Source organism: Ambystoma mexicanum, chromosome 11 (genome assembly GCF_040938575.1).
Source record: "Ambystoma mexicanum isolate Mex_15411 chromosome 11, UKY_AmexF1_1, whole genome shotgun sequence".
Taxonomy (NCBI): Eukaryota; Metazoa; Chordata; class Amphibia; order Caudata; family Ambystomatidae; genus Ambystoma; species Ambystoma mexicanum.
In genome coordinates, this window is record NC_090934.1 from 137,597,709 (window position 1) to 137,611,615 (window position 13,907).

At 50.9% G+C, this 13,907-nt stretch overlaps 1 protein-coding gene across 4 annotated transcripts in view; it reads right to left on the reverse strand.

Annotated features, from left to right (window-relative positions):
- INPP5B (inositol polyphosphate-5-phosphatase B) overlaps positions 1 to 13,907 on the reverse strand; it is a 1,358,813-nt gene that overhangs the window by 1,264,814 nt on the left and 80,092 nt on the right. The window contains exon 1 of one of the 4 annotated variants that reach the window (XM_069622661.1): positions 10,061 to 10,165. The exons of the other annotated variants lie outside the window; for them this stretch is intronic. Coding sequence (XP_069478762.1) covers positions 10,061 to 10,109 — 49 coding nt within the window. The 5' untranslated portion in view covers positions 10,110 to 10,165. Of the gene's footprint in view, positions 1 to 10,060; positions 10,166 to 13,907 lie in introns of those variants that run through there. 4 annotated transcript variants of the gene reach the window in all.

Here is a 13,907-nt window from a genome sequence, read left to right on the forward strand (position 1 = left end):
CTTAGTTACATTATAGCATTAATACTTACTGTACATTTTATAAAACAATTTACCTAGGAAATAGGGTGAGGCAGAGGAGAGAAGGAGGGAGGGTTGTTAGTTGAAGAGGGCGATTTTCAATTTTTTCCAAAAGGCAAGGAGCGAGGTTTCTGCTCTGAGGGTAACAGGGAGGGCATTCCATAGCTTAGGGGCTAATTATGGGAAGCCTATCCCTCCTGCTTTAGCCCTGTTGATTTTCGGGATGGTGAGTTGATTTGTGTAGCGTGTTCTGATGGTCCGGGCTGAAAGGGTTCCGGATAGTGTGTCTGAAAGGTAGGAAGGTGCAGTAAAGTTGAGGCACTTGTGTGTGTGGTAGTGAGGATTTTAAAAGTGATGCGGTCTTTGACTGGGAACCAGTGAACTGCCTGCCTAGCTTGTGAGATGTGGTCTCTTTTTGGGATGCTTAAAGCTGCTCTTAAGGAGTTATTTGGGTGATTTGGAGTCTGTTTATGTTTTTTATAGCGGTGCCTGCTAAGAGAGCATTGCAATAGTCAAGCTTGGCACCTATGGTGGCTCTGGCTACTGAGAGACAGTTAGCCTTGGTTAGAAAAGATTTTATAGCATTAATGAGTTTGGTGCTTAAGGCGGAGGTAGAGACAATAGTGCTGGCTTGCTTGTTCATGGATAATGTAGCATCGATGTGGACCCCTAGTGTTTTTACAGAGGCTAGAACTGGGATGATACAATTGACAATTCTAAAATTGGAGTATAGACGATCTAGCTTAGCTAGTGTGGTCTTTTGGCCTAGAATAAGAATCTCTGTCTTGTCTCCATTGAGGCACAGGCCATTTGTGGCCATCCATGCTTATATGGTGGAATAGATTTGGCCTAGCGCGGTGCGTCTTTGTTTTATGAGCCTGTTAGTGGAAGGAGCACCTGAGTATCATCAGCCTAATTTGTGTATGCAATCCCTAGTGCATCGAGCTTATCAAGAAGGGGCTTACTAAAGAGATTGTATAGAGTTGGGGCGGTACAAGATCCCTGTGGGACTCCGCAGTGAATGATGGCGGGAGCTGCATTTGCTATGTTTGAGAATCCTTTCATTGCTCTACCTTCTAGGAAGGATGTGATCCCGGAAGCTGCTTGATCGGAAAAATTAGCTGCTTGTGTAAGGTGGGCACCTGCGGTAAGGGTTTTATGATCTACAAGATCGAAAGCCACTGAGAGGTCTAGGAGGAGGAGGAGGAGGAGGGCGGGCTTGCCTTTGTCCAAGATTTGAGTGATTTGGTTTTTAGATCCAGCAGGGCGGTTTCGGTTCCCTGCCCTTTGCGGAATCCAGACTGTCTTTTTCATAGGATGGAGTTAGTTTCCAGGTATAGTTGGATCTGGCTGTGAGCGGCCTAGTATTTTGAGGAGAACGGGACGGTGGTTATGGGCCGGTAGTTGTTAGGCTGGGAGGGATCTAGCGTAGGCTTTTTCAAGAGGGGGCGCACCCACGCCTCTTTGAGGCTGTCCGGGATGATGCCTGATTTAAATGAGGAGTTGATAAAGGCAGTCAGAAGTGGAGCAAGGGGCTCGCCACACTCCTTAATGATCTTGGGGGGCAAATATCAGCCTTGCATAACGATGGTTTAACTTGTTTGAGAATGTCTATAATTGCTGTGGAAGACCACATGCAGTTCTGTTGGAGGCTGCATGCGTCTATTCACTGTGTGAAGCTCTCTTTTAGAGCCTGTATGCAGTGCTGTGAAATTCTCTACACTGTGTGCAGCTCTGTTAGAGTGGTATGCAGTGCTGTGAAATTCTCTACACTGTGTGCAGCTCTGTTAGAGCGGTATGCAGTGCTGCGAAATTCTCTACACTGGGTGCAGCTCTGTTAGAGCGGGGTGCAGTTCTGTGGAAGGCCACGTGAGGTTCTGTTGCAGGCTGCATGCATCTATTCACTGTGTGAAGCTCTGTTTTAGAGCCTGTATGCAGTGCTGTGAAATTCTCTACACTATGTGCAGCTCTGTTAGAGCGGTATGCAGTGCTGTGATATTCTCTACACTGTGCAGCTCTGTTAGAGCGGTATGCAGTGCTGTGAAATTCTCTACACTGGATGCAGCTCTGTTAGAGCGGTATGCAGTGCTGTGAAATTCTCTACACTCGGTCCAGCTCTGTTAGAGCGGGGTGCAGTGCTGTGGAAGGCCGTGTGAGGTTCTGTTGGAGGCTGCATGCATCTATTCACTGTGTGAAGCTCTGTTTTAGAGCCTGTATGCAGTGCTGTGAAATTCTCTACACTGTGTGAAGCTCTGTTAGAGCGGGGTGCAGTGCTGTGGAAGGCCGCGTGAGGGTCTCCTAGAGACTGCATGTGTCTATTCACTGTGTGCAGGTCCGCTACACCCCGTTTCGGCGCCGCCGGTTTGGCGCGGCCCGATTCGCCACAGCCAGTTCGGCGATGGGATGTTTAGGCGCTGTGATGTTTTGGCGCGCCGCACACTTGCGATGTTGCAGCGCAGTCTTGTGCAATTGCACCATCCAGCGGGCATAGTGTTGCCCCGTAGAGGCCTTACAAAGGAGGACGCGCACACACGGAGATTGCACCTTGCTTCCTTTATTTTCTAAATACAAACTCTAACTGGCGCTCCGCGCGCCTCCTCCCATAATCCCCGTTTCCCTTTTCTCCTCCCGCCGTGTCAATAACTCCGCCCCCACAACGGTGGGGGCAGCACTCCTTAACCCATGAGTGCTTGGCAACATCACCCCCGAACAATATATTCAAACATCGAGATCAACACTCTTCAACAAGTCTCGTAGGTTTTCTTACAGTTCTCCGTGGCCTCTCCTCTTGGTCACCTGCCTCTTGCAGTGCCGTGGTCCTCACTTCTCTGCTTGTCCCTCCTGGGTCTCCTCCTGGTGGGACCCACAAATCGTCCTGCGGCTCTCGCGGCTCTTGAGAGGCCGATCGATATAGCGGCTCTGTTCCTTCTCGTCTGGAGTAGTGTCTGAATTGTTGACAGTTCCTGGTGACAGCTCTGCTTTGATCCTCGGCTGTCACCATCGTGCCTTTCACTGCGGTTACTCTCATGGGACTTGGAGCAAATCGCGGATCTGTCTTTCTGGGCGTTGGTTGCTGGACGAGTACTTCATCTCCAATGTGGAAGTCCTGCATCACTGCATGACGGCGGGCATCTGTCTCTCGTCTCGCTCTCTCCTTGGCTTCTGCATCCTTTCGGAGCACGTCCATGTCAAGCGGCTCCTCATCGGCTGGGTTGTACGGTATGCGGGTTCGTACTTTGTAGCGAAACATGAGCTCGGCGGGTGTCTTGTTGGTGGCTTCGTGAGGAGTGTTTCTGTAGTCCCGTAGGAGTCGGCACAGCGCCTGGTGTGGGTCGACCGCTTCTACTCTGGCTCTTTGTCTGGTTTTTTTGATTGATGCCATGAATCGTTCAGCCATCCCATTGGCTTGAGGGTGGCGAGGAGTTATCTTCATATGTACAAACCCTAGATGTTCTGCTAGTGTTCCAAATTCATGTCCACTGAACGGGGGCCCATTGTCGGATTTGACTATCTTGGGGATCCCCCACTCGCTGAACACTTCTTCTATCGCTGCTTCTACTTGGGGGAATGAGGTGGTGGTGACCGTTTTGACGATTGGGAAACGTGAGTGTTCATCTATTATGAGCAAGAGGAAGTCACCCTCTTCCGTGGGTCCATAGAAGTCCATGGCTACACGTTCCCATGGTCGTTCGGGTATCTGTGTGTGTTGAAGCGGGGGTGGATGTTCCGCGGGGGCAGTGCACTGACAGGCGTGGCAGTTCTTCACCCATTCTTCCACTGCCGCGTCCAGGAACGGGAACCAAACATGGCGCCTCAGCTGCCTCTTGGTGTTTTCTGCTCCTCTGTGACCCTCATGGGCCGTGCTTACCACTTCATTCCTGAGCGTGGCGGGGATGACGATTTTGCACCCTCTGAGGAGGATGTCGTTGTCCTTGACGGCCAATTCGCTGTGTACCCTGGCCAGCCTTTCAATTTCTTGTTTGCACGCTCCTGGGTGTGCCAGCGTTGCTCTATGGTGATCTCTCCATTTGCTGGACAATGTGAGGCTGATGGCGAGTGCCATGGTGGGGTCAGCAGCGGATGCGGCAGCCACTCTCTCCAGGGACAACGCCGGTGGTAGCGAGTTCGACGCTATGTACTGTACATAGGCGATGTCTCCCTCACGGGTCAGTGGGGCCCCCACTGGGTGACGTGACAAGTAGTCAGCGGGGTTAAGGTCGCCCCCGAGACGATGTACGATGTCATAGTCATATTCCTGTAAGCGGATTCCCTAGCGCTCGATTCTTGGAGGCATCTTGGTGTGCGGGTTGCCAAACAGCGAGAGCAGGGCTTGGTGGTCCGTTATTAAAGTAAACTTTTTCCCAATGATGAAGTCATGGAAATGTTTGCACGCCCAGACGGCGGCTAAGCTCTCTTTTTCCGCCTGGGAGTAGGCCAGTTCTGGGGTGGACAGGGCTCTGCTCGCGTATGGGACAACGTGTCTCGGGTGGACATCCGCCCCGCTAGTTTGGGCTAGGATGGCGCCAAGGCCCACCGGGGTCGCGTCCACCACGATTTCAGTGTGCTATGCGGGGTTGAAGTATGCCAGGCGGTGTGCTTCCATCAGGGCCCGCTTGATGTCGGAGAAAGCCTGGAGGCATGCAGGGGTCCATTCAAACACTGAATCTTTCTGGAGGAGTTTCCGTAGAGGGTCGGTGAGGGACGCGTAGTGCGGTATATACCGCGCACAGTAGCCAGCCATGCCAAGAAATGAGCGGACGTCAGCAACCTGTCGTGGTTCCTCCAGTTTGGTGATGGTGTCAACCTTATCAGGATCCGGCAGCATACCCTCGCTGGAAAAGATGTGTCCAAAGAATTTGAGCTTGGTCTTGCTGAAACGGCATTTTGCACTATTGAGGGTGAGGCCTGCTTCTTGGAGTGCTGCGCATGTAGCGAGCAGGGCCTTGTCGTGAGCCTCCTTCGATGAACCGAAAACGAGGATGTCGTCACTGTAATTCAGTGTGCCTTTGATTGGTCTGATCACCTGCCGGATGGCCTCTTGGAAAATGTCTGCGGCTGATGAGATGCCGAAGTTTAGGCGCCGATATCTGTATAGACCGTCATGGGTCGCGAATGTCGTGATGGGTCTGGATTCCGGATGCAGCTCCAGCTGATGGTATCCCTGGTTGAGGTCGAGTTTGGAGAACATCTGGGCGTTGTTCAGTTGCACGATCATGTCCTCGATGCAAGGGCCCAGGTGACTCTCGCGCTGAATGGCAGTGTTCGCCACCCTCATGTCCACACACAAACGTATCTTTCCTCCCTCTTTTGGTACCACCACGAGTGGGGAGACCCATGGTGTCGGGCCTGTGGCTGGTTCAATGATGCCATCGGACAATAGTTGTTGGAGTGCGTCTGATACTTCCACTTGTAGGTGGAAACCCACTCTCCGGGGGTGTTGCGGTACTGGCCTCACTGAAGTGTCAATGTGTAGTCGGATGGGAGGGGCCTTGAGTTTGCCCAGCCCTCTGCAGAGGTTGGGGAAGTCTCTTGTGATGTCGGCCTGTGTGATCAGGTTCTGCATTTGGTAGCATGCGATGGCGCCAACTGTATCTTTCGCGTTCATGTTCTCGGAGGTTGCTGTGATGGAGTCTCCCGCCTTCACGTGTATTTCTATTAAACCCAAACGGGACGCCGTGTGATAACTGAGCAGGCATCGGCTTCTAGCAAGTGACCGGATGATGTGTATAGTTGTGTCTACTTTCTGGCCATTCAGGAGAAGGCGTTGTGTGAAACATCCTACTGTTGGTAGGGGGGTGGTGGCGCCCCACTGAAATATCCTTGAGCGGGACTTTTGAAGTGCAGGTGGGTTCGGTAGCATGGCATAGTCCTGTTCGCCCATAATGTTAACGGTAGCGCCTGAGTCAATCATGAATTGGAGTTGTCTATTCCCCATTTTGATGGGGATCTTCGGGGCTTCTCTGGCCTCTTCAGTGTCGAGTATGAGGTTGACAAACTCATCTTGGTCGTATGAGTCATATGGTATGTCATATGCGGCTCCCTGCACCTCCTGGTAGAGAGGTTCAGGCCCATATTCTTCCGGTGGATGGTCATATTCATCGGTGTAGTATTTGGTCCGATCAGTCTGCTCTGGTTGTGGTGGGAATCCCGGCATGTGGTATTCGTCAATGGCTCTGACGTATCGCCTCTGTCCTTGGCTTTGTTGGTAGTATCGGGGTTGAAAGTGTCTAGGAGGTGGCGGACGGACAAACGTCCTGACTGGCGTTTGGGGTCTCGCGGGAGGAAATGGTACGCCTTCCCTGCACACCCAGTGGAAGTGGCCTTCTCTTCCGCAGTTTGTGCATCGTTGAGACAGAGCAGGGCACGATCCTGCGTGCGGAAAAGACATCCCACAGCGATAGCATTGTCTCTGTAGGCGGGGTGTTTGGACGTTTTGAGTTCTGTATGGCTGTGGCCCCCTGTCGCCTGGACGAGATGGTTGTATGGTTGCGATCAGTTCCGCAGCGTCGTGTTTGGGGTTGCTTGGGCTGGCCATGGATGTGGCTTGGGCATCGACCCTCTCATGTATGCGAGCGAGCTCGCTCACTTCCTGGATGGAGAGGGGTTTCTTCAAGAGCTGTTTCTTGAGGGCAGGGGATAAGCAACCTTCAATGACCCTTAATCTTATGGCTTCTTCCAGAGAAAATGCGTCGAATTGACAATTAGCACCCTTTACTCTCAGTCGGGTTATGAATTCATCAACTGTTTCCTGTGGCATTTGAGTGCACTTGTTGAAAAGGTAGCGTTCATAGTCGCGATTGACTTCTATGATGAGGAGTTTGTCTAGGGCATTTATTAGGTCCTTGAAAGTGTTCTGTTCAGCTGCAGGAATAGTCTTAACCACCGTCTTTATCTCGCCTCCCACCAGATTAAGGAAGATGTCTCTGATGTTGGGGGAATTTCCATCCCCAGATCCCCTGACGTAATGCTGGAAATCTTCCATCCAATCAGTCCATCTGGGTCCTTTTGTGGCTTGTGGGGTCATGGTGAAAGGGGGTGGCAGCCGCAGTTGAATCGGCTGCACTACGTGAGCCGGCGTAGGCGATCCTGGGTTGGACCCTGACGCGGAGGCTGGCGTGCTCATGATGCCGGACACTATGTATTTAGTGCTTTATTTGGGTAGCGGACTCACCGGCCTCCGGCGTGTAGGGTGTCGCAGCAGGTGTCCAAAACGCTTCCCTGTGCTGTGTTGTGCTGTGCTGTGCCAGAGGTGTGTGTGGTGGTCCCGCGGGCTCCTTTGATCCACCGCCGACCTTCTTGACCTTCTGGAGGTGTTGAGGAGAAAAGATGTCCGGATAGGAAAGGATGAGGCCTGGAGGTATTCAGGGCGTGTTGGTGAAGTACTGCGAGGAGGAAGAGGGCTTCCGCTTGTGTGGGCCACTGGGATGCAGGAGGAGGAGGCCCGGGGCGTTCAAAGCGAGAAAGTTGTCGAACTGCCAGAGGAGGAGGCCCAGGGCGTTCAGGGCGAGAACGTTGGCGGACTGCCAGACGCGCATGCCTCGTGTGCGCTCGTGTGCGCTCGCGGCGCAGCGAGTGGCGGAAAGCCAAAGGAGGAGCGGCGGATTGCCTTGTGTGCGCTCACGGCGCGTCGGGTGGCGGAAAGCCAAAGGAGGAGCGGCGGATCGCTGCGGAGGACTCCGTGGGCGCACGAGGAGAGACCTCGTCGCCAGTGTTGCCCCGTAGACCTTACAAAGGAGGACGCGCACACACGGAGATTGCACCTTGCTTCCTTTATTTTCTAAATACAAACTCTAACTGTTGCTCCGCGCGCCTCCTCCCATAATCCCCGTTTCCCTTTTCTCCTCCTGCCGTGTCAATAACTCCACCCCCACAACGGTGGGGGCAGCACTCCTTAACCCATGAGTGCTTGGCAACACATAGGAACATGCCTCTTGTCTCATTTCAACGTCTCTAGGCCCAACACAGGCCCCGCTGCAGCCCCTCTCCCGTCCCCTCGCAGAAGCGCGCACATGTGTGCACTGAAGCCTGTCTTCAAGCCACGCTGAGGGAGAAGGCACACAGCATTCCACATAACGTAACATTTTCGGCGAGTTTCACACCGCAACGAAAGTTTGGGTTATTAACGCTTGCGGTCAGATTACATAATGACTGACGGTTATCCGTGATTTCTATTACTAAGAACGAGTCGAAGTGCCGTACTTTTATCGTGTCCTTCTGTAAACTAACCACAGAGCTTGTAAAGGAAATGCACGCCCTAAAACGCCTGCATGGCTTGCAGCGTTCCGGGTTATTGAGGAGATACACGTGCTCTCCATCTGATAGCCTGGCCAAACGGAGCAGGACATTTCTGTGTGGCCAGTTTGGCACGGGCTGCCGCGCCAAACCGGCTCCTGCGCTGAACCGGCCACGCCAAATCAGCCCGCGCTAAAATGTCCTGCTCCGGTGCAGGTGTGTTAGAGCGGGGTGCAGGGCTGTGGAAGGCCGCGTGAGGTTCTGCTGGAGGCTGTGTTGGAGACTGCATAGGAGGTGCTGCAGAAGGCTCCGTGAGGCTCTGCTGGAGATACCTTGAAGCTATTCTGGGGGCTGCGTAAAGCACACAGCGTCCTACAGTCCCAGGATTACAGCAGACCGAAGGGTGAGGATTATCATGACAGGAAGGGCGATGCCCCCCTGAGCCCCGATTACAGGGCACTGTAGTGAATGCGAGTTGCGATACGCGGGGTGGAGACCTGGTGTGACGAGTACAGTGACGAGGGAGTGGAGCTGGTGATTACCATGCATAAAAATGGTATTGAAACCGATGCACTGAATGCTCACAAAAAACTCCCAGAAGCCTCTAAATTATGCAGAGTAGCAGCACAGAGGCCACAACAAAATGCCCTATTTAGCGCAGGCCATGCCAGCACTGAGAAGTCTTGGTTTCAGGGCTTCCATTTGCAGGCGCCCACCGCAGGACACCCTTGCAAGTAAGCGCCGCGAGTTCCCGAATTCTCTCCTACTGTCACTCTTAAGGTCACTTGGTGTGGGCCGCACCCGGATGCAGGATTGATAGCGCCTAGTATGGATGATGGCCTGTTTCTCGGTGCTATGCCTTTCTTAAGTTAAAGCAGCTGTGGAAAAACCACATTCTTCTCTAGCTGCTGTTGGGCTTCCCCACTATTCCACGCCCCCCCCCCCCCCCACACACACATGTATTTACTAAGACACACAGCTTCTCCAATGGAGTAACATGCTGATCGCCCCCTCTGAACTGGTGCTGATTTCATCCTCTCCAAACACTTCGGCAAGCGCCAAGCCTTCCTCTCACTGCCATACACATGTGTAATCTGTCAACAGCGCTAAGGTTTTGTGTTTGTAGAGTGCTTGTGGAGGAGTGGGGAGGGGGCTGAATTACATCTGCTTGACACCGTGGACAAGTGCTCCGAAGTGACCGAAAGGCGACGTGTGGCGCTTGAGGAAACACACCCAGGGTCGGACTGGGTCATAAAATTGTCTCGGGCACCAATGAAAAAGTGGCCCACTGTTGCACATGGCTATTCATTCCTTTTGTGGCGCTGAACAGTAACCACGTTTTTTTGATATTGATAATGTGTGATGCAAATTTTGCATTATAAAGATGTATTCGGCAACACTGGTCAAACCTACCAGCCGCAGAGTGAATTAACTCATCAAACTTGCCCAAAAAAGTGGCCCAGTTTGATCAGAAAAAATGGCCCACACCGGCATTTTGTGTTGTTGGTTCGGGCCTGGGCCCATTGCCCTATAGGCCTGGCCGAGCCTGAACACACCAATCAAAAAGCCCACTCATTGACACCGATTAACTATAGTATTCGCACATACACGCACAGTGTAGGTCACATAATCAAGGTGGCAATCTTTGAAATACATTTCTTGGTCGATATCCTTGTCGTCGATATTCCTGCAGCCGATGTTATCACCAAGCCGCAAACATTCCATTGGCGACGTTTGCGAGGCGCACCGAGAGGACAGGATGCATGAAACGTGACCTCCGGTTGAACTCTGGGAAAATAAAGGCACTCACCGGATGGAGGGGTGCTGGTGCCAACATCAGCAGGCGACGAGGCGCTCATGAGGAAAGAATTGGGTGGACCGGCTCAGCTGGAAAGAAAGCGCTCCGCCCGGCTCGGGAAGTGAGAGGGAAGTGGGGCGGGCACGGCGGGGCAGCGCCCCTGGGCACCGAGGCACTCCTCTTTCCAGTGACACCGGGAAGACGTACTTCGCACGGACACGGCACGGCGCTTTATTTGCTCACTCGGCCCAGCCCTGCCTGTCCTGGAGATGGGCAAAGAGAATCGATTTAGAGGCCTCGCGGGGCAGGTCCCTGCCGGGGGTGCTGCATTCCTTCCATGCAAGGACAGGGCGTCCCGACGAGGCCTTCAAGACTGAATTATTTCTGCTGATCCGCGCTTACCACTTGAACCCGTTCTGTTTTTCTTTAAAAATGTACTCAAGATTCCCATGTCCTTCCCAAAATAGATACATTTGTTTTGCTACTGTAAAGCTGACTGCCAGGATGAGAAACGCTCTCAGGGGAGTAGGGCGCTCGCTGTATTTATTTCATTTGTAAAGCGCACATACAACCCGAGGGCATCGAGGCGCTGTAGAAAGTGTTTTATTCAAAGATGCGCTTCACATTATTAGTTATGGAGAACCTTTCATGAAACTGAACCTGGCTAACAGGGGAACCATCCCACCAAATAATAGGGGTCACGAAAAATCTGAAAGTCGGTGGGGGTAGGGACTTCTTCATGACCGCAAAACACACAAACGGCCCCACCGCCCAACCCTCCAATCCAGAAACAGAGTCTTTCCAGGAAACGCTACAATCCACCAAGAGAACCTACCCCCACACAGATGGCAATTACTCCTGGGCCGTCCTTAACGGCGGCAGCAAAAATAATTGTGCCCCCTGCCCCCCGCGTACCCCTGGCATGCAGAGGGGTGCCACATTTTTTAGTAGGTGCCAATGCGCAAGCATCAGCGCCCTATAGTTATTAGATGCGTCCGCTCCTGTAAGCGGGGCGTATTTAATTTCAATACGGCACATGCTGCACCTTCTCCTACCATGCCAGCTTGGGGCAGAACTTGAAAGACTCCCCCGAACTGGTGCGGCTGGGGGCTAATGCCACCCAAGGGGGTCGCCCGTTAGCCCTGCCCTAAGGCTGGCCCTGCCTGGACCTACCAACACCAACATATAAGCACAACTTCCTTTGTATCTTCCCGCTAGTTGAGCCGCAGGAAGGGCGGGAGACCATGAAAAGTGGTGGCAGCGCATGAAACAAACCTCATTAACATAGCACAACCCCTAGGCCATCAATAGAAGGTTTCCGGTGCCCTCCCTGACCAGGGTAGTGCACTAAAAGCACCCAGTGCTTGTATTTTATGGTGTACTATTATTGCTCCCGCCCAGTGGTCAAAGTGGGCGGGAGCGATTGGGCGCGGTGTTCCTCTACTTTTTTTAAATTAAGTTTTGCAGGTCCTATACTTTTATTTTAAAAAATCACTGCTCCGGAATGGTTTCGTTTTAAAATAAAAGCGTAGGAAGAAGTTGAAACTTGCACTTTTAGTGCACTGCACCGAAAGTTCCCTTTAACAGCAAGCACATGTGTTTGGGGGCTTGTATTGTGCAGAGCGATGGGGTTTGTGGGGAGGCGGGGCAGGCTAGTAGGGAACATTGTTCCACTACTTTTTTTCGTACACTTCGACCACTGCTCCGGCCATCCAGAGTCTCCGACAGGAAGGAGAGGGTGTATGGGGGGAGGGCCGCATCACACTGTCCTGACACTGCACCCTAATTGTGCCCTCTGTCGATGCGTTGCATTGTTTCGATTACAGTGCCCAAGCCAGTCCAACCGAGACTTATCGAACCTAAGTGCTATGATGGTGCCTTGAGCGACTCCATCATTTTTACTTTGTCAAGTTTTCTGCCTTTGTACGTTTTGGGGGTTGTATTGCCCTATACAGATATAAAACGTGATATTTCTTCGGGTCATCCAAAATTGCGCCAACTATGAATATTATAAATGAGGCGCATACAAACATGGAGAGTGTTCAAAAAATAATTTCATTTCGTTTTTCTTGAAAAATCTGTTAATTGTTCAATAGTCAAAAAATTACTTTGGTTTCAAAAGCCATTTGATATTTTCTCAAAATTGTGCTTGAATAGTCTCTGTCTCATTTGCTTTCAAAAGGCACCACCTGTGAATTAAAAAATAATTGGATGCAATTTGATACTTTCTAAAATTGTATTTAAGTGGTCTCTGTCTCCTTGAGGTGGTTTCCAATGGTTTAGAAGCCTTTTACACCCCGATACCTCTATTGTGGGATCAAATTATGTGTCCAAAAACCTCTTGTGTCTGAAACCTCTTGTGTTTGTGAGAACCTCTTTATTACAGCCTCGAGACGTGTTTCCCCACTACGACTAGAGTGGAGGAAGATTTATTGTGTGGTTCTAAAATAAAGAGGAACATGGTCTAGTTTTAATAGTAATGAAACTACTTGATGAAGGTTAATAGCATATTTATATTTCTACTAGTTCAGAGATTTTCACAGCACATGGTCAACATTTTTTACAACTTTTGAAAGATACAAAGACACCGGGTTGAAGGAGAGTGTGCTTTAGAACTGTAATATTGCTGTGTCCAATGGAGACAAACAAAAAGAAACAGGTGGTGCTGCAGATGTTGACTTTGTATAAATTGGGAAAAGGCACCTTTGACAGATTTAAAACCGCAGCGGTGCACGTGGAAAGAAAAGATACATTTGAAATACGGCGCATTTGGAAGATAAAAAGGAGGTATGATGTCTGACATTTAAGAAATAAAGGCAAGTGACAGACTGCGTTATCAGGAATAAAGAGACTTAATTTTCATCATATAAAATCCCAGCATGTAAAGAGAAAGGCTTATTTATTTATTTATTTCATTTGTATAGCGTGCAACCCGGGGGCATTGGGGCACTGTTACAGGTACGATTCTAATAGTCATGCTTTCGGCATACAGTCATGTTTTCTTCATGCAATAACAGGGTAACATAGGTACATAGTAACCAAGTGGCATTATCATTCACATTAGCAGACAGTAAAGTAGTGTAGCAGGATTCATTTTCTGGCAAATAGGAGAGGGGGACTGGGGGAGTTAGTTAAGGATTAGGGGAAAAGCTGAGTTTTGAGCGCTTCGCGGAAGACCCAGTAGGATTGTCTGCCCTCAGGGGTGGGGGGGGGGGGTAATTCCAGAGTTTAGCAGCAAGGTAGGGGAAGCTTGAACTCTTTACTTTGGACACTATTAGTTGATCAGTGGTGGGGGTCCTGGTGGGTCTCGGGGAGTGAGCTTTGGTAATTCTTTGGTATAGGTATGGGGGGCTATATTGGAGAGGCACTTATGGGAAATGGATAGAGTTTTGAAGGTGATACGCTCCTGGATGGGGAGCCAATGTGCTTCTCTTCTTGCTCTGGAGGTGTGTTCTCTTTTAGGGATATTAAGGGCTGCTCTAAGGGCATTAATCTGGATGATTTGCAGTTTGTGGATGTTTCCAGTGGAGGTGCCTGTGAATAGGACATTGCAGTAGTCGATTATGCAACCAATGATAGAATGGGCAATGGTTAGGCAGCTGTTTTTAGAAAGGAAGGGCCGGGCTGCATTCAGGACCTTGGTGGTGTAGGCTACTGAGAAAGCAATGGTCACTTACTTTTCTGGACATGGTGAGGGACGCGTCTTTACTGGGGTTGAGATGGGAACTGAGCAATTGTCAATCTGGAAGGAAGTGTATTGCTATTTCGTTTTTGTAAACGTGAACACTGGTTTCCTATGGTAACTGCGGCCATCTGTGTGCATAAGATTAATAATGAATCTACCTCTGTTCTAATACAG